The sequence below is a fragment of the Tinamus guttatus genome, unplaced genomic scaffold (assembly GCF_059628265.1).
Source record: "Tinamus guttatus ecotype Peru unplaced genomic scaffold, ASM5962826v1 Tinamus_guttatus_pri_ptg000423l, whole genome shotgun sequence".
NCBI lineage: Eukaryota > Metazoa > Chordata > Aves > Tinamiformes > Tinamidae > Tinamus > Tinamus guttatus.
The window spans coordinates 1,452,229-1,478,405 of NW_028288957.1; the positions used below are offsets into that span (position 1 = coordinate 1,452,229).

The 26,177-nt window shown below is 46.9% G+C and overlaps 1 protein-coding gene across 13 annotated transcripts in view; it reads left to right on the top strand.

The window, feature by feature from the left end:
- Positions 1–26,177, top strand: part of EPHA5 (EPH receptor A5) — a 174,319-nt gene that overhangs the window by 73,994 nt on the left and 74,148 nt on the right. For 7 of the 13 annotated variants that reach the window (XM_088531589.1, XM_088531593.1, XM_088531590.1 and 4 more), the window contains exons 4-5: positions 17,283–17,438; positions 23,229–23,564. The exons of 4 other annotated variants lie outside the window; for them this stretch is intronic. In XM_088531589.1, the coding sequence (XP_088387715.1) occupies positions 17,283–17,438; positions 23,229–23,564 (492 nt within the window). The remainder of the gene's footprint in view (positions 1–17,282; positions 17,439–23,228; positions 23,565–26,177) is intronic. 2 more of the 13 variants (XM_088531596.1, XM_088531597.1) reach the window with 1 other exon arrangement.

Genomic DNA, 26,177 nt, shown 5'->3' on the forward strand with positions numbered 1-26,177 from the left:
GGATTGAAGCCAAGGATAAAGCTCCTAGCTTTCCTAGGAGGGCCAGGTTAAGTAGGTGGGAGTTTCTGAGCACAGACACTCTGATAGCTTTCAATTTTTGATTAAGGGTGGGGGTTTCTAAAGCATTTGAGTTTTTAGTATACCAGTCTTATTAACCAAAAGTGATTTTGACTTCGGTTCCAAAGTCACTAAGGACTGGGCTTTTTGAATGCTTTTGGGTGTTTTGTGGTGGTTAGACACACAGGACTTCTGAAAAGCTGTTTACTCAATTGCTTCATGGCCAGCAGGCCTCATCCTCCCCCAGAATCCAGGGAGCCTGGTGATGCTGCTTTTCCTAAATTTGTGTTTATTTATTTATTTGTTTGGGCCACAAGTCTTTTGAGACCATACCCATACTTTGAGACTCATCAGTTGATACACTAACAGTACCAAACAGTAAAAATTTAAACAAATACTTTAGTTTCAGAATTACATATTTCAACTATTTTTTTCTGTCTTTCTTAGAGTGGGTGCTGCTAGGAAGTGAAAAGAAACGGCTGGAGTGCTGGTATGAAATCTTCCAGTGCAGGTAGACCAGCACAATTGCTCATGCATATGGATGAAAAGAGCGTAACTGTTTGTATTTTCCCCAATAGACTGTACCCATGTCTGACAGATTACCACAGGTCTTCCAGCAGAATAACAAAAGAAAACAACAGCTTTCCTCTACGGTCTCGTTGACCCTCTCTAAGAGTCCTGGCTTGGTATTAACAAGTAAACAATGTTTTCTTCTGCTGGATTGTCTTATGCTACAGAGACAAAATAGAATTACCAGGAAGAGAAGGCTTTATAAATGAGTTACTGTTTTTTTCCTTTCTGGAAGCAAAACAAGCCAAATGCTGCCAACCAAAATGAACAAGGGGAGAAGGCACCGAAGGAGGCGGTGATTGGCTATATATTTATTGCATTTGTAGGAGTACATTATTGCTGATTCAATGAAATCAGAAAATTGTTTAGGCTTGCCTGAATGAGCATTACTTTATCCAATCAACCTTTTCTAAATTGGTCTTAATGTACTTCTATAAATACATTATTTCCAAACCCCAGGTTGTGTGGGCAGCATCAATTCTGCTCTGCTGCAGTACCAAAATGTACCCCTCCCTTGCTCTGTGCTTAAAAGGAGCACTTTTTTGGTTTTTTTTTTTCCTAGAGGAGCAGGGAGAAGAAATTTAGTTGGTTGGAATGAGTTGGAAGGAAGATGTGTTTGGCAAAATAGACTGGTAGTTGGTCATTTGTAGGGGAGCACTGACTCTTCCAGTGGGCAGGTGAGCACATGCCTGGGCTGCCAAGTGCCCAGGGATTCTCCCTTTCTGGTCACCATCTGGCAACTTGCCTTTTCATGTCCTTTGTGCCCAAAGTGCTCACCAGCTACGTCCCCATGTGCTTTTTGGGGCAAATCGCTCCCACCGCGGCACGGGATGCCAGGCTGCTTGGGCACTGAAGTGCTGAGGAAACCCCATGGTTCTTGCGCAGCTGGAGGAGGCAAAGTTGTGCTTGGAGCAGAGTCTTGGAGACTTGAATATGAGGAGCCTGGATCCCAGCTGAACTCTTCCATTTTACACTGGGGATGAGGAAATAAGCAAATAAATGAGGACTTGAGTCCCGCCTGCATGCTTGTGCCTTGCTAGAATAACATGCAACTTTTTCATGCTCCTGGGAGAAATAAACCTAAGATCATTCCCTTAAACCTGTTTAGGTGGTTGTAATTTAGTAATTGTGTTGTTAGTAATGATACACCTAAAAGTCTTGAATGGATCATTTAAAAAGAAAAAAACAAAAAAGTAGCAATACTGGGCTGGGAAGCAGTAAGCCACAGATTTACGGGAAAAAAAAAACAAACTTGTCATTTCGGCTTTGATAAGAAGTTAACTTACCTCTGAAGTGGCCGAATTCCCTGTAGTTATTGTAGGGAGTCCGTGTTATGCAGCCAGCATCAGAGTAACGCTTGGTTATCTGAGACAACTGACAAGTGTTTAGACATGGCAGCTAATGGGAAAGGAAAGCCCAAAGACACGTTGGATCTGGGTGTGCTGTGGTGTACGGGCTGCTGTGTGTGTGTTAGGAAGGAACAAAACACACCAGGAGGGTTGCTGCAGCGAGGATGCTGCTCGTGGGGGCTCTGTGTGCGTCAGCGGGTGCCGTGATGCAGCAGAAATGGATCTGGAAGATGAAGGGCTGCGCTGGCAACAGCCGCACGCCGTGCGTCTTGCCAGGGCCCTGTTTTGGGCTGGCTCTGGCCCGGGCGCTCGCGTCTCCTTGCAGTTGGGCATGGTGGGTGCGCTGCCAGAGGACACCTTCACCTTTACTCCATCCGTGTTGGCACAGACACCTGAAATGGCTCGTAACCTCTCTAACCCTGTATACCTGCTAATAGGGTGTCTTTTCTCAAGAGAACTGTGACTTATCCTCGTGGTCTTTTATGACACTATTGTTACAAGTTAGTGTTTTAAAGACTCTGTTAATGGTTTACTCTTCAGCTAGCCAACAGGTCAATCAAAGACAAGACCTCTAGGAAACAGAAAAACTAACACTGCAAAGAGACAGTGAAAGAAGACCAAAATCTACTTTTCTTCTCAAAGAAAGGTTTGGAAGTTCTCTCTATTCCTTGCTGGGGCAACATGATGTTGAACTGGAGGTATTCTAATGGTATCAGCATAGAGAAGATAAATCTATTCTATATGAATTAAAAACTTTTTAGAAATTACAGAATCAAGGAATGGTTGAGGTTGGAAGGGGCCTCTAGAGATCATCTAGTCCAACCCCCTGCTCCAGCAGGGTCACCTAGAGCACGTGGCATGGGGTGGCATCCAGGGGGGTTTGAAGATCTCCAGAGAAGGAGACTCCACAGCCTCTCTGGGCAGCCTGTTCCAGGGCGCTGGCACCCTCACAGGAAAGAAGTTCTTCCCCATATGGACATGAAACTTCCAGTGTTTCAGCTTGTACCTGTTACACCTTGTCCTGTCACTGGCCACCACTGAGAAGAGTTTGGCCTCATCCTCCCTACATTCTCCCCTCAGGTGCTCCCCTCATGTTGATCAGATCCCTCTCAGTCTTCTCTAGGCTAGACAGGCCCAGCTCGCTTAATCTCTCTGCAGGGAGATGGGAGAAGTTTAATGCTTATTTTTTCACAAAGGCAAATGATGACCATTTATGATCTTTTTAACAGCAATCTCAATGGAGGAGCCTAACATAGCAATGTTGGTTATTTATGTATTTGACATTAAAAAACCAGCAAATTTCTATATTTGTTCATCTCAAGAGTGGCATACAATTTTCAGAGTAAACCACATAGAAGTTTCCAGTACCTGACTGTAAATTTTCTTTTTTAAGAGCTGTTGGGTAAATCCAAAGACCAGTAGATAATATACTCAGCTTGAAAATGATGAGCACAGAGATATGAAAGCTATTTCTTTTCCTCCTGTTGAAATGGGAAGATTAGTGGAAATGTCATGGCTTAGAATTCATGAAGCAATGTTTTCCTAATCAGCTATCAGACTAAATTGCTTGAATACAGCATATTTATATTTATTTGTTTTATATGAGAAGACTGCGTATGTGCAATGACAGGCTGAAACAGGTGTTAATAAATTTATGTAGAAATTCTTTGTATATATAATTCTGTGCACTATTAGCTAATCTACTAATTGTCTTAAGTCTGGTTATCCAGCTCCTGTAAACTACTTGGTACTGCAGAAACCTTGGTGAGTACACACCACAAGACTTCTGCAGAAGGGCTCGCAGGCAGATTGAGCTTTGCAGAAGTCCTGGGCCGAATCCTCACGTGCTTATTGCTGAGTGTTTGCTCAAGGTGCGTTCCCCTTCCCAACGGGAATGATGCCCCCGTGTCTGGTTGTGCTGCCTGCTTTCGCTCTGATGCCAAGGGGAAATACAGGTTTTGCTTGGCTCGGGAAGAGATCTCGGCAGCCCATGTGGGTAATTTGCGGCTTTCAGGAACAAGTGGTGACAGCTGGGAGGGCACAGCCGTAGCAGTCCCGCTGTCGTTCTCGGGAGACGTGTCTGTGTTAGAAAATGCCCAATTTACGGGTAGTGGGTGGTAGAATTTGCATGAGCATGTACTGTATTATACATATCGAGTGCCCAGATACTTGCCTGTGGCACTTGGAATGGCTGTTGTTAATACGATGTGGTGGTGGACGGTTCGTAGCAGACGTGTTCTTAGGGCCTTTTTGTTCTCCTAGGTTTTTTGAAGCTTTTCCTCAGTGATGTAATGCCAGCATTTTGACACAACCTTTCTCAAGGCGAGAGAGCACTAAGGCATAATGTTTTCTTTTTTAATCTTAGTCAGTAATTCTAGGTTAAAATGCACTGCAGCCCGCTAGGCAAGGCTGTGAGTTGTGCCCCTCTCCCTGCTTTAGGTTCTGCATTTCTCTCCTGTCTCTTCAGTGCCAGGCTCCCCCTTCCACCCAGTCTGCTGGGCTGAGCAGATACACAAGGCCAAGGCTGTAAAATGGCCAGCAAGAGGGGTTCGTGCTCTTGGCATCGTGTCCACTGCTCCTGGGTGGGAGGCTGCTGCCCCTTCGGCTCTGCTTTTAGCATATGAATTAGAATGAGTGAATTGGCAAAGGCCTTAGCAAATTATTTACACTAATAAGTTTGCTTTGCCAAAGTTTGGGAGAGATCACTCACGTTGCTCTGCCAACGGGTCTGAGGGGATAAGAATTTCTGGCTGAGGAAGCAGAATGAGCTTCTGGGGGCCATAAACTCTCCCCGTTAGGGCTGTCCAGCAAAGCAAATGCCTGCCCTTCGCCGTTCCCAAGGCTTGGCAATCTGTGTTTCCCCCTTCCTTCAAGGGAGCAAACTAGAAAATAATTCTGCATACTCCTGATGCTTTCCAAAGGTGCTGTGTGGATAGAGGGGAGAAAAGACAACCTCCAGTAAACAGAGCTCATAGCAGGAGATGTTCAAGGATGTGAAATGGAGGAGCCCAACGCTAGCGGGACAGCAGAGGAAACCGACCCGGTCAGTGACTGCCCAGGGGGAGCCCCATGGGCCCCATGAAGTTGCCAGCAAATGCTACATGCTGTTTTGAGGTAATAGGGGCTTTCTTTTATTCAACACGTACAAAATTCATGTTCCCTTGTCTTGGCTGAGATTTATGGCTGTGTAGGATATTAGTACTTTTCCGATTACAGTTCTCTGGCAGTAGGAGACTTACCTTGCATACCTCTTGCTGCTAGAAAGCTGACAGTGTGCGCTTAGGCCTGCATACATATTAGCAAGAGTTATTAATTTCTTTTGGATACAAACTAAAATTAGTGTCCCTTGGCTTTTTCCTAACCGAAAATTGCTTTTTAAATATGTAAGAATCAGAAATCATATCCTTGATGCCTGGGCGCTTTGCTGAGCCTATCATTCACCCGATCATTTGTCATTAGGCTCAGCGGGCAGGAGGTTAATTGTAATTGCGCGGTCACCTGGGCTGTTGTGTGATTGAAGCAGAGTTTCTCAGCTGTGTCGGGTCCAGCAGTATATTATTTGGGAGCCTTAGTGCCAGGTTGCTCTGTAAATCTGCCACAGGACTGCGGAAGCAGTGATTTAAGCATTCGATTTAGTGCTCTCTTCTTGCTGTCAGCTTCAGGCCGCTTTACTAGCGACAGCAGAATGTGAGGGGAATTAAAATACAGATGCGTGGGACTTTTTAAAAGGTAAACTCATGAAGTAAATGAGAAGTTGGACCTTTTCATCTTTATAACTTAATCCTGTGTATCTTTGTTGACAACTCTATATGGAAATCACTAATTATTCTGAACTATTCAATTCCCCTCCAGGAAATCCAGACTCCAACATTAAAGGCTAGCTATAACGAATGAAAGCCTCACACGGCTTCCCCACGGGTTTTATTAAGCTGCAGAGGAAACACAAAGTTCCTCTGTATCATGAATAACAGTGATAGAAGGGTCAGCAGTTTACCTACATCAGTGGAGAATCCTGGGTTTGGGGCAGTAATTGTAAGTACTTTACAGCTTCAGTAATACACACTGTTCATCTTCTTGGAGAAGAAGTGAGAGAAGGGAGGACAGCACTGCCTGCTGCCTGGAGCTCTCTTTCCTTGCTTTACAGCAGGGGAGGAGGCCAGGGATGGGGTACGCTGCAGACCCGAGCCACGTGTGCCTTCTGCAGGTCCTTCCTCGGGTGCGTGTTCCCCCAGGGCTCCCTTTTTTGGCCTGGCAGCTCATTCACAGCCCTACCAGAGGGCAAACCCAGTCCACGTGCAGGCCGGCCTGGCCCTAGGGCTTTCTGCAAATGCTGCTGAAGCCACGAGGCCTCGCTCAAGGGGTCCTTGCTTGCTCTTTTTTCCCCTGGATAGCTGGTTTTTCACATTCCTGACAGTGCTGCCCCATGTGCTGCCTTTGACCCCAATGTTCCTCATCCTGAGGATGGTCTTCTGAGTGCAAGAAAACCTGAAAGGTTCCAGATTTCCAAGATCAGGCTGGAATAGGCTGTCTCGGAAAGCAAAACTCCCCATTTAGATTTTTTTTCCTTCTTTTAATCTCATTTCTCAGGAGCAAGGATAATTCCTCTATTCCTCCCTCCCTTCCTTTCCTCCTCTCTCTCTTTCCTTCCTCTCTCTCCTTCCTCTCCTTCCTTCCCTTGTCCACCCCTTAACAAATGAAAATTGTTAGACCAGTCCAAAATCTTCGTGTGGTTGAGCATACATTTAACATCTTGAGCTTTCCCCAGTTCTTTTGTCCTATTTTTCCCCTCCTCTACGTTTTCTTTGTATTATTCTTGGCCACCTTTATTGAAGGAGCTATTGATTAAAGCACGCAGCCTGCCTCAGAGCCAGCATATCAAGCTGCTCTTTTTTTTCCCCCAAGTTGCTCAGTATGGGAAGAATGTCCATTTTTTCACAGCAGTGCAGCCGTTCCCAGATACCTGCTCTATCCAGATTGTTCACTCTCTTTCTTCTTTTCTTTTTTTTTTTTTTTTTTCCTTCTCTTTGCCCTCCCATCCTTCTAAATGGACATCTTGGCAAACACTGTTTGCCCAGACTGACAGCTATAGAGGTCTTGGAGAAAAAGGCAGATCCCTGCACATACACACGAACAAACAGAATCAAAATGTCAAGGCACAAGCGAAATATATCACTGCGCTTCCCTGTCAGGTTTGGCTAATATCACCCAGCTAAGCTGACAGAGGAACACCTGCAGCAAGTTAACCTATTTTTTTTATTATTAGCACTTGTTTCACATATTCATACGGAGCTAGGAATATATGGCCTGCTAGGGAGAAAGCTTTCAATTATTTCATGGCAAAATGGACTGCCCGCTGTTCGTCATACAGAAAGACGTGCAGGGCAGTGAAGTCGCTTTCAGATAGCGCAGCAATTAATAAAGAAAGAAAAAAAAATAATTCCACAGTCTGCTGTTAAATTAGCAGTTCTTCAGGGTGGCTGTAGTTGCTGGCACAATTAATATGCGCTCTGAAGCCTTGGGCAGCCGTGGTGCGTATCATTTACCCAGGAGCTTCAAGAGCAAGATGCAGAGGAAAGGAGAAGCCCTCAATTACAGGAGAGTTACTGGGATGATCTAGCTCGCCATCGCCGGGAAGCCCGTTTTGCAGATTATCAGAAAGGAAAGAAATGTTTGAATCTGGATTGCTCTCCCGTCCTTTCAAGACTGAAGGAGCAGGAACAGTGGCTGGAAAAGCGTGTGTTAAGTAACGCCAAGAAAATAAATAGGCAGGCAGCAAAATATATTTGAGCTGGGAGAAGAAAGTATACAATGGGAGCAATAAATTTTCCCTGTGTTGAAGGGGGATATTTTATAGCACTTTTTGCAAATTGTATGCATCTACATAAATAATGTAGCAACACTTTAATTGCAACTATTTATTTTTAAATTTGGCTGGATGACAAGAGAATTTCTGTGGAGAATAATGAACCTTGTATTTTTGCTGCTTACGTAACTTAAAAAAAAAGAAAATGAGGCTAGTACTTCAGCAAAGTGTCGTGGTCTCGGGAGTTGCGGCTGGTCTCTAGCACGTCTGTAACCAACCCACCACGACCCAGAAGTGCCCTTGAATGTGATCACTGCCCGAGTTTCAGGAGGCAGCCATGAGCCTGGTTCAGGCACGGCTCCAGCAACGGGGGTCCTGCCACAGCCTGAGCTGACACGGATGTACAGCGTTGTAGAAGGCTTGGAAAAAAGGTGGGGAAGATGACCTTGGCATGGGACACCATGTAGAAGACCCAACACGGGCCTTTCCTGGCAAGTGTACTCAGCCCTGGCCCTCCTGGCCTGCAGAGCCCTTGCCCCAGCACGGGCTGCTCCCCCTGTCTCTCCTGTCTTCATTTTCTAATCTTTCCCTGAACGAATGTTCAAAACAAAAATTGGCATCTGTGAAGCAGAATTCTTGGCTTTTTTTTTCCCAACCAGTTTGAGTGTTAATGCAGCACAAGGGAGCAGAGGGCTGAATAAAGACAGCGCTAGGTTTCCAAGGCCTGCAAGCTCCTGTAGGCAGTGCTTGTTTCTCTGGATGCGACTGGAGAACCAGTTCAGTTTAAGATAAACCACAATATCCCCTTATAATAATTTGGAAATTAAATCACCATAAATCAAGCTTTGGCACCTCAAAACCTTAAAAAAAAAAAAAGATGCAAACGATCAAAATAGCTGCTTCAAAGTTTGCTTCAGGCTAATGCTCTCTGGGGTGTTGGAGTCCCTCGGCCTCCCAAGAGCAGAACGCGGCTCTGCAGATGCTTTTCTCAGAAGGGTCTTGTTTCTTCTGTGATGGAGCAAGCTTCCTGTTGGGATGTTAGCTGCATCTTTTTCTTCTCCTGGGTTTTGGTGGTTTTTTAACCAGGCCTGAATTCATGGCAGTTCAAGCTAGTCTGTGGCAAGGGTGATGCAACTTCTGCATCCAAAAGCCACCGGGTGGCCCACCCAGATGATATTGAGATTGGCTCCCAAACTGGGGCATTTAAAGTCTTGGGTCCTATTGATTTATTCTGCTTTTAAGCCTATGTGTTCATATTGAGCAGGCTTTTCTCCGCAAATGGAGGTACTTTTTGAAGAATTTTTGTGTAATTGCAGGACTGCAGTATGAGAGCTCAAAGAAAAGTGCCAAATACTGTCAGACAGTTCTGACAAGAGCTACCATAGCCCAGGTTGCCCTCCGTTAAGCTTATTTCTAACTAGAGCCCATTCGGTCGATTCCTTTGGGAAGGCAAATGAGCGGTGAGGTTTCGCAGTTATTCATATGATCCAAAGGAGTAATTTAATATACATAACAAATAATTTCAGTGTTTTGATGTCTCGTTGGTTTACCCAGAGTGACCAAGTGCTGGCTTTGCAGGCGATGGATAACCGCTTGATTCTCCCGGGCTAACTTTGTGGCACGTGTGTGCAGTGTTGCCTTGTGTGGCACTCGGCCTCCGGCCCATCTGACAGCAACTCCTGGCTGCTGCAGAATTGGTTAGCAATGTTTGTAGCTTAGGTTTGCAAAAACGCTCCTCAGAAGTCACTTGGACACCCATATACACCTTTAGCACAGTTAGTCCAGGCAACTGTTGGTAAATTCCTTCGTATTTTTTGTAGGGAGAACTGTAGAAGATTCATCTGTGTCACCCTCTGATGGAGTTTGAATAGGTTTTTTTGGAGTGATGTATGCTCATTCCTATTTAAAAATAACAATTTTAAAACAAATTGCCCATAACCAATCCTAGCAAATTGCCTTCCTGAGGCAGAGGTTCCTACAGCCAGAAGCAAACAAACCCTTCAGCATTTGAGGCAGATTTTGGGTGGATCTTTTTGTTTAGGCTTGAGCTGGTGCTGCCTGCTTTGGTCTGAAATGTCAAATGAACTCGACAGAAGAAATGCTGGATTTATGCTACCTAAAGATCTCACCCACGCAGATGAAGTTGTACAAGATATGGTCGTTCAGCAGGAAATGTTTTAAGCGTTTTAGTTCCCCTTAAAGCCTGCATATGTGCAGTCTATTTGTTCAGGCGAAAACCTTGAAATGTTGCTAGAGTAAACGCACATGACATAAATCATCAGAATAAATTCTCCCAAATGTCGTATTTCTTAACCACAATTGGTTGTGATTGTCCAAACCGCAGTATAATTAGAGAATCATTCTTTCTTTGCTGGCCAGGCTCCAGGTCTGCATGGCAGACTGAATCAGAAGCCTGAACCTCTTTGTAGCATTGTGCCAGCAAACGTGTGGCTTTGAAAGACACTAATCCCACCGAATTTTCCTGCTTGGGTAGCTTGCATAGCTCTCTGTGCTGGGCGCGTTCCCAGACGGACATCGGGAGGTTCTGGGTGGATAATTTTAAGGTTTGATTGTGTCCCATCACTGCCATTAGGGATGGAGCTTGTTATTCCCGGGCAGCCTGCGCTCCTGCAGAGCTCAAGGGAGTTGTGAGTTGTCCATCACCGCACTGCTGCTTGCACAGGGTACCCTGAATGCGTAAGTTACCTTGTCAGTAACGATGGAGAAGCTGGGGCTTCTGCAGCGTGAGTCAGCTCGAGGTGCCGCTTCCTGGCGTGCGGAAAAGAAAGTTTGTCTGCTTTCTTCCAGCCCTTAATCCCTGTTCCCTGCTTAGGTGCAGAGGTGTAAATCATCCCTTGCTTTGGGGAAGGGAATTAAATGCTTTCATTAAATAAAACAAACAAACAAACAAAAACCCAGTAATTCGAGCAGAATTTAAGTGCATCGTGAAGACTTCTACCTCAGAGAGCGAGAAAAGATACATGGATTTTGTAGACAGCAGTACACATATTATGGACATGCATACTTGCATGGATTACTTGCATAGATACTTGATACATAGCACAGGCCCGTCGCAATGAGATGGGGACTGCCTCCTTCATCTTATAGCCCAGGTCCCTTTGTCCCCGTGGTTTTACCCAGCTTTTTTGGGCAGGAAAATTCACGAAATCAATGCAGGCAGCCCCTCTGTGAAGAGAGCGTGTGCCTACCAGTACGCGCTGCTGGAACTGCAGTAGCATGAGGAAAAGATGACCCTTGTCTCTAGCTGCTCTTTGGCAAGCCCCAGTTTTGCAGTGGGGAGGTCAGCAAAAGGTAAGAGCTGCAAAAAGGGTCCTGTTTGTAGACAGGTAACAGAGTGCTGCAAGAGCAGACCTTGGGAAGTGCTCACCGTTGGCCAAGTCTAGCCCCGCTGCCAGCAAAGCCACTGGGCGCACATGCCGAGTCCTTGAAACATCTTCCCGTTTCCCTAGGAGCATTTATTTTCCGTAGCTCGCTTTCATTCTGCAAAATCAAACCCAAATGATGGTGAGGGTTTGCCTGTGTGCCAGGATATGAGTCTCCTTCACCGCTCCTCCGTTGCGTTCCTGGGGCTTGATTCAGGCTTTTGCCTCACTGAGCACTTTGGAATCTTCTTTAGAGCAAAGTCATAAGGCCCAGAAATAAAGCACATTAAGATCTTCACGTAATCACAGGCATTTTCTAATGTATTGTGTTCTGTGTATGTTTATGGCTTGCAAATGCTGCTGACTTGGGAATTTGATGAATTCTTCAGACTGCTGCCATGTGATGAAGTTTTATACCATTTAGAAGAAACACATTAATCTCATTAGTAGCAGTTAATTCTTTGTTTTCCAGCAACTCTGCTCATGTCATAAATTGCGGTGCGACAATTTAGTGAGTCACGTGGTGAGGAAAGTGGTATTTCAAGGGGAGGGAGTGAAAGTACTAATTTATTTATATTCTAGTTTTCAAGGATATTTTTTATTCAGAGATGGAATTTATTTCTATGCAGAACAGAGGTAAGTCAGCCTCAATCGGAGCAGGGTTGGACAGAAAGGCATCAAAAGCCACAATATTTTCTAAGAACAAAGCGTATTTCCCACTTGAGATACATGAATCGGCCTCCCTTCAAGGTAAATCGAGTCTCTCTCTTCAAGGTGCAAAGCATTTGCCTGACCCACTTCTTCAGCAAGCTCCAGAACCCCGTTTGAAGGGCCCTTCCACAGCTCCTGGGCTGCAGCATCAGGCAGCTGAGTAGCCCAAGGGTGCCAGCAAGTCTGTGGGATCCGGGCAGACTGGAAGCTTGGAATTACAGGGTTCTATTGGCAGGGGAGTATTTAGTTCATTCCCTTCAAATCCCCAAGGCACGCTGCAGGAAGCAACGTAACTCTATTGCCGATAGGGAGACCGAGTCCCAAATGAGATCTAATCGGGGCCTCTTGCACGTTGGCTGGAGCTTTAGAGCTCTGGCAGCACTTTCAGAGCTGGCTCGCAGCTCATGGTGGCTGTCAGGAAGGGCAGATTAGCTCTTCAGAGCCTGCAGGCAGACACTCGATTTTTTTTTTTTCTCCTGATGCACAAACAAATATTTTGCAGAAATGCTCAGAGCTCATCTGTTCGTGCTGGTCGGGAGACGGAAAGGCAGGCGGCCGCGGTCCGCGTTGCCTCGTCTCGTGGTGACGGCGCGCGGCGGGAGCGCAGGCCGTGGCCTAGGGCAGCGCCGCGGTTTAGTTGCTTCCACGCGGCGAAGCTTGGGCCTAGCCCCGGCCTCCTGCCTCCCGCTTCGGGCACGGCAGCGAAGCAGCAGCCCCCTCTCCTCAGCGTGGGTGCTCTGAGGCACGGCAGCTCCAGCGACTCGCGTCAGGGCCTCGCTCGCTTCGTAGCTCGTTTTCTATCAAACCCTTCAACTCTACGAGCGCGGTCCCCGGCTGGAGCGCTGTGCTGGTGAGGGCAGAGCTGATGAGCTCCCGAGCCGCGCTCGGTTTTGCTGAGCACACGCTCCAGCCCTGCTCGCACGGCGTGGATTACGGAGCTCGCGCCTCACTGCGGGGCAGGGAGTCCTGCTTTGCTGTGGTCTCTTCTAAAAGCCGTGGCGATGTGAGCCCTGTTCAGCTTGCCCGTGTGCACAGAGACAGCCCATGCCCAGAGGAGTTTGCAGGGTTAAAAAGCAAAGCCGAGTGAAGGAGGGGAAGGAGGAGCAAAGGTGTTTCAGGGAAGGAAACGTAGCTCTTGGTGTGATAACCTGGGCTTTGCCAGCTGGCTAGGCTGCGTGCTTATCCCCATTCATTTTTTCAGGTTTCATTTATTAGCTTTATCTACGGATTACTGATACTACTTGACATATTTGTGGTTTCTGACCACTGCAGAGACTATAGATATTTGGTAATGTGCAAGAGAGACAGCTTAATTGCTACTTGAGCTTTAGTTTTGGGGGTCGTGAAAGGTTGCTTTGTTCCTAAGCATTCAAGTATGTGAGAACTACAGGGCTGCAGAGGGAGTGATAGGTTGGACCTTTCTCATCCCTCCTTGACGTTTCAAGGCTTCACAGGGTCATGTCCACTAACTTTTCTCTCTCCAGAGACAAGGCCTGAACTCACAGTAATATTAACTTCTGGTCCCAATAGTTGAGTGCTTGTGTTCAAGGTGGTGGTTTTCCCTGCTGTGTGCATCCATCTAATTCTTCAGGAAATGGAGAACCTTGGTGGTTGGTCCTTGCTTTCCGTACCTGAAGCTTCGCAGCTAACTGAGGCCAGTGAACATTGATGGGGCAACCCAGCGAGAGGGGAAGCTCACGGACAGTTTCACTGCTGCAGCTGGGAACCATTTGATGTTAAGACTTGCAGAAAGTGATCTCTGTTGGGAAGTCCCAGCTGTTTGGGGGCTTACTTTGGCTGCTTGCTTTTCCCCCCCACTAGCGTTCTCCATCTCTAGTATCGACGTAGCACATCAAGATTGGGCATAGCATTTTTTTCATGGTCATAAGGCCGGTTTTCGCTGCAGGAGCCCTGGCGATTCCGTCTCTTTGCCCGCACTGCCTCTGAAGACCCAGTTTTTAGCAATGTGCCTCTCCCTGAAGCCAGTTCTCAGCGAGAGGTTGGTGCAAGGGATCACCCCAGCGTTCCCCACGCGCCCGGGCTCAAGTCCTGAGGCAGCAGGAGTTCGCAAAGCTGCTACCCCTCTGGCAACGTTGTGCGCTTCCTTCTAAAAATAAAGAGAGGGAAATAACTTGCTAATAGCGGGTGTGTTACTGACAGAAACACAGCCCACTTATACTGAACGCCAGCAGGCTGTAGCTGTAGCTAAAAATACTCTTTTTTTTTTTTTCCCTCGAGCAGCCAATTTCATTTAAAGACTATTTTCACACATCAGTGCCTATTAATCAGTTAAGGAATTATCAGTTCTGATATTAGGAGGAAAGAAGCAGGTGTCATTAACAGCTTAAAACTCTGTTTCATTTCTTTTCAGCCGTGTTGCAGCAGATTATGGGGAATCCTAAGATCATCTGACTTCTCCTCCTCTCCCCACCCCCTTGAAAAGAGAGGTTGTACCATTAAGTGAATGACTGTGTCATGATAGTCCTAAGTATGCTTTCAAAAGTCATTGAATAGAAATGCTGAGATAAAAATAAAGAAGGCTAAAATAAGATTTTATAAGAAGTTAAACCCCAGATACCCATGTAATTTTAAATCAAGTCATGTATACTTTATGAAGAGATTTTTAAGGTTGACTGACAGGAGAGGATTGGTAAGATAAGCGATCAGAACTGAAGGTATGTAGGCAAAAAAACTGGCTCTTTGTGGCATTGATCTATTCTGAATCCAATCTGCAAAAAAAAATGGAGTTATTACATCCAAGGCAGAAAATCCAAGTGCACCAGCCAATGCTGCCCAGCCTCGAAACAAATCCTCAGGTGAGGGATGGTGTCAGTGGGTTCCTCTGCCCTGAAGTCACCCAGCTGTGTTGAACCCACGGGAACCCCTGGCTTCCACAACACCGTGCAGCAGGGAGTTCCACAGCTGAGCTGCTTGCTGGGTGAGCAAGGGTTGTATTATTATTTTGAACCCGTCCTAGACAAATCTCGAGTTACGTCTAAAATGCTGCACAAATGCTGTGGTGCTTTCGCTACAACTTCAGCTCGGTGAAGCAAGCAGAAGAGTTGGTGGCGATGTGTTGCCTTCCTGTTCGGAGACCCGGGCACCGCTGCCTTCCAGCTCTGCAACGAGCAGCATGACGGAGCTGAAAACGCAGCGTACAGGAGCGTTTCCATTGGGAGAGGTCTGTCACGGGGTTATAGATATCTCATAAATCCGTTGGCATTGTACTTATTTGTGAAAATAAAGCGTTCCCTTCAAGTAGAGCTAGATACCATACCATCATTAGCAAACTGCACCCCGTTGAAAATCTGTCAGAGACGACTGACTGACTTTGCATGTGCTGCTTTGCCCCAGATAGAAGCATAGTAAACTCTTGTGCCATAATGATTTTCTGTCTTTCTTGATGGGACATAATGAGATGAATTCAAGTCCTTTTTTGAAGGCTAATTACATCAAGTACACGCTAGATATTGGCTGTCCTTGTTACAATGTTGTGCATTTTCATGCTTTCATTTCCTCTTCTTTACCATCTGAATGTGCAAGTGAGTTTGATTCTGCTTTGAAATACAAGTTGCAGGATAGAGAGGAGCAGTTTGATGGTCTCCTGTCCCTAAAGATTATCTAGAGATTGTAGAACAGTTCCCTGTTGCAGATAGGGCAGTATCTGAAGGTGGCTGTGAAGGACCGCGTTGACTGTGCACACTTTGTGGTCCCAGTGATCAGCACAAAGCTGGAGTGGGGACAGATTTAGAGGGTGCTCTTGAATTGCAGCTCTCGGGCAGATCTCAGAGTGATCTGTGTGGGCAGGGACTGACTTGCTGACTGATTCTAAGATGACTTTTTTCCCTGTGTTGGAGAGCACTGAAATCAGTTTAGCTTCACTACCAAATAAAACCTCTTTCCGATTTGTTATTGTTTTTTTATGAGCTGACAGGCAAGTCTCCAATCTTTGCTGAGTCAGCTTTAGAGTCTGTTCTTCTACTTGCTACTTCAGAGGAAACAGGATTCGTAGCAAAAATCAGCATTTTGTCCACGGTGAAGAAGAATTCTGCCATTGCATCCTCTGGTTGGATATAAGCACATGACCTTCACGCTGTGATTGTCTAGGGCATTCCTGGCAGGATAATACCAGGGCTTTTCCTATGAATTCATTCTCTTTGCAAATTAATTATGACTTAGAAGTCTGAACGGAGGTAGAAAGGTGCTGTGATTTCCAGATAACTTCTGTAAGTCTGATAGCAGGCCTGGGAATCACTGATATGGTGTTGGGCATAATTAATTTCAAAGCACTGCACTTGGAAGGTAAAAAGTAACAGCGCTTTGGGACATGAGAGTGTGGTTATGATCCCTGCTTTTTGAGAACAGCACATCCGTGCTTTGTTTTTCCTTCTTTGAGTAACCGTGGGTTTGTAACTCTGCGTCTGCCCATGGGACCGGTTTGCCCTTTGCAAAGCTGAGGTCAGCACGCGCGCGGCTGTGCGTGTCGCTGCCGCGGCCGGGTGTGCGCACAGGCGGACAGGCTGCCCTGCTGGGGTGAGGAAGCAGGCTGACAACACGGGATTACTGTGTGCGCTTTGCGTTACTGGATGCCACCCTGTGCCACGGGCTCTGGGTGTCCCTGCTGGAGCAGGGATGGGTGATCCCTAGAGGTCCCTTCTAACCTGAACCATTCTGCAATTCTGTGTGAAAAGGGAAGGAAAAATCACCAGCTAATGTGTTTGTGCCAGCACAATTAGCTCTCGTGCAAAGCGTTTGTGTCTCATCGTGCACACAAGCTGACCCTGGAAGGACTGTACTGTGTGGCAGACATGCCTGATTCAGCCTCTACCCAGAGCGCTCTGTTTATGGGGAATGCTTCAAAACTCCTCACAGGTATTCAGGGAAACACCAAAGCAAAAAGCAAACAAACCAGCAAAACCCTCTAGGGGAATAGCCTTGTCGTAGAACCCTAAAGCTGTCCATCTCAAGATCCCTTCCACAACTATATTGCTGTTTATTTGGTAAGACATTGAGTTTTTGAGCACAGAACATCTTAAGCAAAAAAAACCATAAGGTGTATTTTACCTGATTTTCTAAGACTGAATGCAAAGTTAAGAAAGAGAACAATAATACTTGCTGAAGTAGGAGCACAGGGTCTGTTAGGTCTAATAAACTCGACCAGCAATACACATACCTGGCAAAGGCAGGTGCTAGAGGAAAAAACAATCAGCAGATTTACATTCTCTTTTTGTACAGATATTAAATATGCACTGTCTATTAGTGGGATAGGGTGTTGTAAAATATTCAAACAAAATAGCTTGAGAGTGTGTGTCTGTTTTCTTTCCAGATGAAGATATGTTTTTAAAAGGAAATGTGACAAGACTGAATTTTATGATGGGAGAGCTTAGCCTGTGGTTCTTCTTTTTACAGTATGCAGACCTGGGTTCTTCAAAGCTTCACCCCACAGTCCATCCTGCAGCAAATGTCCCCCTCACAGCTACACGCTTGATGAAGCATCCACATCTTGCCTGTGTGAAGAGCACTATTTTAGGAGGGAATCAGACCCACCTACAATGGCCTGTACAAGTAAGCACGTGCTTATAGGGTTGTTTTTAATCCTTTTGAGCTGTTCCTATGCTGTGACTAGACTTTATGATCATAATTACTGTGCTTTGACAGGCTCTGGGCTGGAGCCTGCACTCTCTGCACCTAGTCTGACCCACTTGTAATGTCCCTGGCTTGTCCCTCGTAGCCCAGTTACATGAGAGAGGACCCAGGCCTTTTGCTTCTGAAGGTGGCATTAACTCCAGGAAGCGTTTATTTAATGCGTGGTGCAAAGCATCACAGCAGATGCTGCATCTCTTGCAGTCCACTTTGCAAGCGTACCAGAGACCTTCCTAACCCATAGCATCACATTTAAGAAGCAGCCCTTGGTGCAAGTTGATATGTGTGCAGGTGTAGGGCACATGTTCAGAGGAGAGGGCTCCAGCTTTAGCTGTGGGTAGAACATGCATGGTCCTGCTTAGCATCATCTCTCAGCTCATTTTCACTGGACAAGCAGAGAGCGAGATCTGCCTTTCTTGGCCACCTTGGAGATGGATAATCTTCAGGGAGATGGTTAATCTTCAGGGTAGCCACGAGGCTCTGCAGAGAAAGCTGCTTCTCAAAACCAACAGCAAAAATACAGAATTTATTCTGTGTGCTGTAAGGGGAGGGAGGTATAGAAGGCAGATTGGACTACTGAGAGTAGTTCCGCAGGTGGTGGGATCGAGGATTAATTTTCCCTTTCCCAACAGTCTGTGAGCTGCCTTCTCCACTATAGCTTTGAAACTTCTTGTTCTCTTTTGTTTCAAATATTTAGGCCCCCATGTTGCATAACCCCCACTTCATCTCACTAAGATCACCATAGCAAGACCCTGAGTTTTTGCTGGACCAGGTATGTCATGGTCCAGATGTGGTTTTGCGCTGTAGAAGTGGTTAAATAACTGAAAAGGAGCTGAACTACTGGGGCAGGAGCAGGAAGCCTTACTGATGGAGAAGGGATGTAGGTTCATGTGTCAGAGCCACTGGGAAGTGGTGAAGAGTCAACTTCCTTCCTGTCTCCTTGCATCGTTTTCCTAGAGTTGGAAGTTCAGGAGTTGAAGGCCAGGTTTTAGATCACCATAAGATCATGTCAGAGCCTGCTGGGGTAGATCACAGGGATCATTTCCCAACCGTCATCCCAACAGACCCCAGACCAAGGCAGGATGGAGAAGCAGGACGGAAACGAGCAGAGCAAAGGGCTGGATAGAGCAGGACATCAGAGCTGCCAGCAGGACATCAGCTGCCATTCTAGACTTTCTTCCCCGTGCCCACCACCATCCTTTCCAGCTCCCTGGGTTGCACTGAGAGAAAGCAGAAGTCCTTTGCTGATGGAGAGCCGCTTTCGCGGAGGAAGCGGTCTGCCCTCAGCAGGTCTCCTCATGCCTCGAGCGGGCGCTTGGCACACAAGGTGCTGCAGTTGTGGGATTCCTGAATCTTCACATTTAATTTTCACCAGAGGAGGGAACTTGAAACACGTAGCTGTTGCAGGTGTCCTCTAGGAAAGCAGAAAAGGGCCCTGGGCAGCACGGCGGTAGCTACTGCTGTGTGATCTGGACGTGAGCCATGCAAGAACTTCTCAGGCTACTAAGCAGATATGCCACTGCCTTTTAGAGCAGGAGCTAAGGTGGGCTAAAGCACAAAAATAAACCCTTTCACACCAGGGCTTCTTAATGCCCATTTTGACCACTAGCATGTCTTAAAAATCATAGGTAAAGGAGAGATGGGTCCACTCATTTTGGTAGTGGGGAGGAGAACTCTGAACACTCAAAGCGCATAGAAAATGAACCTATTTCAGGCAGCCCCAAAGGCAGGGACTGATACAGAGTGGTGCTAGGCTGTCCATGCCCGCAGTGCCCGCTATCCATATGGCAGCAGCAGTGCTGCTGTCCATCCTCCCTCAGCAGGGAAAAGAAATGCACCTGGCCTGTCTGAACTAGCCTGGGTAAGAAGCCCCCAGCTCAGAGGAAGAGACCTGTGCAGACTCACAAGCTGAGTGCAGGCCGGGGTTGTGCGAGGGGCACGGGGAAGCCTGCTGACCAGCTTGTTTTCAAATAAGGTGCAGGATGAGTCCCTGTCTGCTTCAGGCCTCTGGTACAACCCCAACCCTGTAGGTAAAGGCTATACCACGAATACTGTGTTTTTTCCTTTTTCTGTTTGCTTGGGTGTTTTTAACCATTTATTTGTCTTGGCTTTTTCAATACTTCTCCTTTGCTTTGTTTTGGGGGTTTCCTGCAGCCGCTCCGCTCCTGCAGGACCGGCGCTCGCGCGAGGAGCGCCCGCGCTGCCGCATCTCACCCGTGCATCCTTCCCCGGGGGCTTGTGCTAACCCAGTTGTGCTTGTGCCGAGGGAGGAAGCGTGTGCGTGTGCTGGCCCACTGCAGGGGGGTAAATTCGGGCAGGGGTAGTAAAAGAGCAGGTAGAGAGCCCAACATCTTCACCCAGTCCAGTTAGCGCGCAAGACAGCAGCCTTTTTCAGTGAGCTGGAACGCAAGGAAGACAGACCCAAGTCATGGCTGGGGGGAAAATATTGCAAGTTTTTGAGTGAGACCCTTATTTATTACTGCAGAAGTTAATAGAATTCCTAGGGTTCCTTCGCCTTGAAATCTAGTTAATTGCAGGGAATACATCACTGTTTGTTTTCAGCTCCACACCTGCAAAGTCCCCTTGCCAGTTGGGACAGCTATAAAACTACATTTCCTAATTTAAAGGAATGCTTTTCAATCCGGAGGTGCCTTATGACTCTTCCCCCCACAACCACCACTAAAGAAAATGAACTACTAAAATACTGTCAATTGCTCAGTTAAGCACAATGTATGTGAGGGGGGAGCAGGGGGGAGGAGTAGAAATGAAATATATCTCTATTTTTTTTCTCTCCTTTTTTTTAAACATACTTAATAAGCAATTATTTGATATTTTTTAAATTAATAGTTTTGGAAGGCAACCTGAGGTAATTATTACCATCAGACAACAAAAACCTAAGTCCGTACAGGCATTTGGTAATTGTCTTAATATCTTTATGCATCTTCCAGGAAGTAATTGTGCTTTATATCTTTTTAAGTCAATAAACCTAGCTTCAGTTCCTTGCAGGACATCAGTTTAAAATGAAATTTTATAAAGTTGCACCATTTTTTCCCACCGACCTCGCACGAATAATTCTGTTGCAATTCAGAGCGTAATGGGGAAGTATTTCAAAATGGTGTGAGGTGTGGGACACACTGCAGTTTTTATAGTGTTTGGTGTAATAGTCTATTCTCAGAAAGTTACAGTTAAGTTTATTCTGTGTAAATATATATATCTATCTCAGGGGAAATTTACCTTCCAGGTTATATGTAAAATATGCTCATCTGCAGGAAACATTTTCTGTCCGTCAAGGAAAACACCGATATTTTTGCTTTGAGCCTCTGATCAATAAATCATGGTGCAGAAAGGGTGAATTTTAACAGCACCGCCTTTGTAGTGAACAGAGGAGCAAATTAAAAAAAAAAAAAAAACAAAAGGATGCCTGAACGAGTGTCTTAGTCCTTGGTAAAGAGGAGTTGGAAACGAAGACAGACCTTCTTAGCAGATCCTAGGGGCCCTCACCCTCAGAAACTAAAACAGTTTTTTGTTCTCCCAACTGGCATTTTTCAAAGTTTCACCCAAGTGCAATTTGAGGAGTGTTCAAATAGGTCTTGTGAGGTATCTGCAGACTACTAAAGACAATTCTTAGAGCCCCTTTGAGAATGCTGTTTTTATAGGTCACAGAGTGCCACTAACTTCAAAGCATTTCCATTGAAGTTGATGGTTTTAAGCCTTCAAGAAAGCAGCTGACTCTCCTATGCAAAGCGAGTAGAAACCTCTGGTGACTTCAGTGAATAATTTATCCCCCACTGAAGACACATTGTCCAATAGATGCTTCTTGTATCCAACTTCATCATTATTTTTCTTAGTACTGTCAGCGGTAAAAGTTCATTCAGTGAAAATAAAAATTGAGCAGTTTAACTGATGTTAAGGAAAAAAATAATAACCTGTGTGCAATGTATATAACTCCACACAGCCCCAGTGGTGAATTTTGTGGTTTCCATGATGCCAGCATGAGCACAAGAGGGCAGAAGGTAGTTGTGGCTTTGGCTGCGCGCTGGTGGTGGTAGCTCAGCAGTGCTCGTGCAGCTTGGGAGCATCAGCTTGCAGAAATGCCCAGACTCGTGGTAGGGCCCTTTTGGGCAGGCCTGTGAGTAAGCCCCTCCGGGGAAGGTTTCCTTTCCATTTGAAGTGATTTGAGGTCATTGACCAGACGCTCATTGTAGCCCTCATGCAGAAGATGCTCTGTACGCTAGGGGGGATTGCAGGCACGGTGGCAGCCAAGCAGCTCGTCCTCAAACCTACACAGACCTGGGCAGGTCCTTTGCTTTTAGGCTGGCTGAATGGGGGTGTGTTGCCATCACATCCTTACATACTCTCAGAAAATCCCACTCTGTGGGATTTTGCTATGTGACTTTTGTGATGCTATGGCTAAAATCCAGCTGAACTTTCTTTAATTCATTTCCCTTTCTTCCTAATTCAGTACCATCCATATATAACGTGCATATCTCTTGCATGAGGTTCCTGCTGTCCTTCTGCATCATCTGCAGGATGTATCTGTGACTTGATCACCAAGACAAATCTATTAAAGCAAAAAGTTCCTCCGAATACCACGTAGGCAATATTTTCCATTTTGTCCCAAACGGATAAAGTTTTTTGGTAGTGCAAAGACATCAGAGGGATGTGATCTTTTTAATTTGGCCGTGGTCTGCATGTACAGAGGCTTGCCTGCAATGTCCTGCTGGTTTCACTGGGAGGCCACCATAGAGCCATGCCAGCATTTGCAGATATATAGATCTAGTGTCATGGCATGCTTCATGTTTCTGGTGTCTCTGTAGCATGAGGCATCTGAAAAGGTATGTGCCAGCACCTTCTCCAGTTGAGTTGTCTTGCGGGTGTCTCCAAACGGACAGCTGAATTGGGAGTCACTTCTGGAAATCTGGTGTCCGATATGGCTTTTCCTGCCCAGCCCGTGGCCTCTCTAACAGCACACTGGGGAGCAGAGCACGTTGGCAGCAGCTCTGCTGCAGGAGCCTTGCCAGAGCCGTGCTGACATGCCGAGCATGGAGACCTGGCCAAGCAAGCAGGCGTGGTGGAGCTAACCAGCCGGACCGGGAAGGCCCCAGACGTGGTCGTGGTTCCAGAGGCTCATGTAGATCGCCCTCTGCTTTAGGCTACCTTAGGTGTCTCGTTCAGGTGTGATTTGTACAACCGCGCTTAAGTTTCTCTGTCTGCAAAGATCTGATAGGGAGAGGTGGGTGCATAAAAGGGAAAGATTCGGTGTCTGAAGTGGACCCTGTGCATATCTCCTTAGTATCTAGATATATAGCAATATATAATATAACTATAGTAATATAGCAGTAGGGCCAGGAGGGGGAATCCTGCTGCCAGTGACGTGGCACTGACTTGGGCAGTTTCCTTGGCTAGAGGAGTGAGGAGAGCATCGGAGGCAATGCCTGGGGTGGGACGTGCTTCTGTGGGTGTTTTGGAGGCAGCCCCACTGTGTGTATCTTGCCTTCCCACACAAATGACCGTGTCCCAACACTTACGGTGTTGTGGGAGGTCTCAAAAGAAATCCCCATCCTCCCTGTTCTTCTGCTGTTGCTGTGGATTGTCTCTGTGTGCTTTTCAGCACGTGAACTATGCAACATCTCTTCAGCTTAGAGAGTACTAGAGAGCAGGATGAATGATAAAACTGTTTTTACCATGTGTTTTTCTCACTTTGCAAACCAGGACCCCCCTCTGCTCCTCGGAGTGCCATCTCAAATGTTAACGAGACTAGTGTCTTTCTGGAATGGATTCCCCCTGCTGATACTGGTGGAAGGAAAGATGTGTCTTATTCTATTGCATGCAAGAAGTGCAACTCACACTCAGGGCGGTGTGAGGCATGTGGCAGTCATGTCAGGTACCTCCCCCAGCAAACCGACTTGAAAAACACCTCTGTCATGATGGTGGATCTGCTTGCTCATACAAACTATACCTTTGAAATTGAGGCAGTGAATGGAGTGTCCGACCAGAGCCCCGGAGCACGGCAGTATGTGTCTGTAAATGTAACCACAAATCAGGCAGGTAAGTGCAACCTTAATCTGGGGAAATGGCTGGGGTGGGAGCCCTACCCCTTTGGACCTGATGCAGACCTCCCACTGAAATGGGAGGAAGTCCCAGTCTGGAGGGTTGGCCCGTGGCCTCTTAAAATATGTGTGGGAGGGAATTCATGTCTCACAGGACAGAATTACTGCAGTCTTCAACAGTGGGAATATTTCCTTCCAGCAGGACATGCTTTTAGGATTTGTGGCTTTTTCCTTTTTCTTTTATGCTAAGCCCTGCACAGAGACAACTTTACATTTTTGCCTTTTAGTGTATCCACCCAGTGAAATAAAGAGTGTTATTGCTGTTGTGTTGGGAAAGAGATGTCCCTGAGAGATATTTAAGATTCCAAATGCTGGTGGTTAAAACGTCTTAACGTTGGGAAGGGTTGCCTTAGGAGTGTTGTTTTGTGTGATTATAGGGAACTCGGTCCTTTTGCACTGTGTGAGGCCTAGGTGGCTGCCTCGGCTGAGTGGGGTATGGTGCAGCTTCCTGCTTCTCTGACAAGGTCGGGTTGAGACACTGCTGCGTGCTGTGTCCTCCTTTGCTTTGCCCTGTGCAATGGGGACCACTTGGCCTGCCTTCTTCCCTCACCCACGCCTCAGGCCTTTGGAAACCCAGAGGGAAAAAGGAGCCCATCGCCTCGGGGCAGGCGGCTGGGGCCCAGCAGAGCCGTGTGGCCGGGAGCTGGCCTTGGCTTGGGTCACTGGGAGTCACATGGGGAGGAGAAACATGGTTGTATCTGCCTCCAAACAAATGAACGCACCAGGCACAGCTTCTCTAGCCCCTGGAGACCTTCCTGTAAGTTTCTCTTGTCCCTCGTGGGCTCTGTTTTGCAGGGATCTCTCCCTTCGCCTGTTTGGTTGGCTTCTTGCCATTCGATCCAGGGCTGGTTCAATGCTGCTGTTCCCCTGTTCTCCACAGAGCCCCTCCAGAAGTACAAAACAGTGGCATTTGGGACTGTGAGGCCCACACACACCACTGCTGCCAGATCACCAGAGCCATCCTCACCCTCCACCACCACCACCTGAGACACCAGCACCGTTTGCCTTCCCCTTCCAGCAAATGCTTACCCGGGAAATCCGGTGCAACGGGCATTGTAACAGCTAGGTGGGATTGTCAGGTCCTTGCGGTGACGTGGAGAAATGTTAGCTGGGCCATTCTACTGCCCAAGGGTCCGTGCATGGGGTTGGCAACCAGTGTGGCTAGAGGGTGGTTGTGTTGCAGCTCTTAAAGCACTCGTCCATCCCGGTAATGAGTCCACATTGGAGTCCACATTGTTGAAGCACTGCACAAATTGTTGGGATATTTCTTGAGAAAAGGAAGCAAAGGCACCCTCGGTCACTGCTGACTGGTGATGGATGTGGCAGGAGATCTATCAGGGGAGCGATTGGGGATGGTGGTGAGAAACCTGTTGAAGGTTCAGTGCGGATCCATGAGGGTCACAGTCCTACTGCTGTTTGCTGAGGTCCTGCTGAGAAGGCCACTGCCAGTAAGTCTCTTATTGAAGAAAGTCTGTTTTCCTCTTCCTAGGTTTGCATTAGTATTTCATCGTTGTCATTGGCTTTTCCCTGATGTGCAGGGCTAAATCCACATAAACCTCCCTAAATGTAGCTGCACAAGAGAAGATGATACATTGTTGAGCACTGCAGTCTGTGGGGGAATGGTCTTGCCGTGTGAGTTATGTGCAAGCCTTCCAGTTGTTGCAGTGGGATTTATATGCATAATAACTGATTTTCTGTGCATCATGCCAAGAATATAGTCCCTTGCACAATTATAACCCACAACTCTTCTTTGGAAAATTCTGTTATGGGAAACAGCGGGCCTGTGGGGTTCGTACGCTGCCCGTGGCTCTCGTTAATGACAGTGTATCCGTGTTGCCCCGGTGGAAGGGCATCGCAGCCAGCAGACCTTGGAGTTCAGGTCGTGCTGCAGGGCCAGCCGGAGCACGAGGAGGAATCCTGAGGCAAGAACTGCTGCCCGTGGGCAGTGCAGAACCTGCACGCTACGGGCAAGGCCAGCTCCTGCAGGTGTTCACTAGTGCAGCAGCGCAGGGGAGTGACCGAGTTTATTTTGTTGCTTTGGCTTTGGCAGTCCCCAAAAGACTGCTCATTTCAGGCCAGCACGAGCTGCAGGGTGCTCTGTACCTGGGAGCTCTTGGAAGCAGCAACGCGATCTGGTTTGGGATCCTGAAGGGATTGCTTCCTGAAAAACAACGTGTTTCTTTCCAAAATAATTTGTTCATCTTCTTTTCCCTCCGGTTTTGGCTAATGATAAGAAGAACTGGCACTGACAATCAGTCTGGCATTTTCAGACGGTTGTAGTCTTCTCTGGACTGCCTAGTTTTGAAATGAAGTTTGGAAATATCGCAGGAAAACCAAGTAATGTTTGTGTACAAGAAACTGCAGATGAGCTGGTGCCTCCTGCAGCCTCATGCTGCAGCCCCCCACCTGGCCCATGCCTGTCCTCCCTGCCCAGCCTCCCGCTGCATAAACTCTTTGTGCCAGTGGGTCCCTCATGGGAGCTGCCCTTGTCCTCCGTGCAAATCTAGATAGAGGTGGCTCATCGGTTTTGAAAATCAAGCGCCAGGAGACC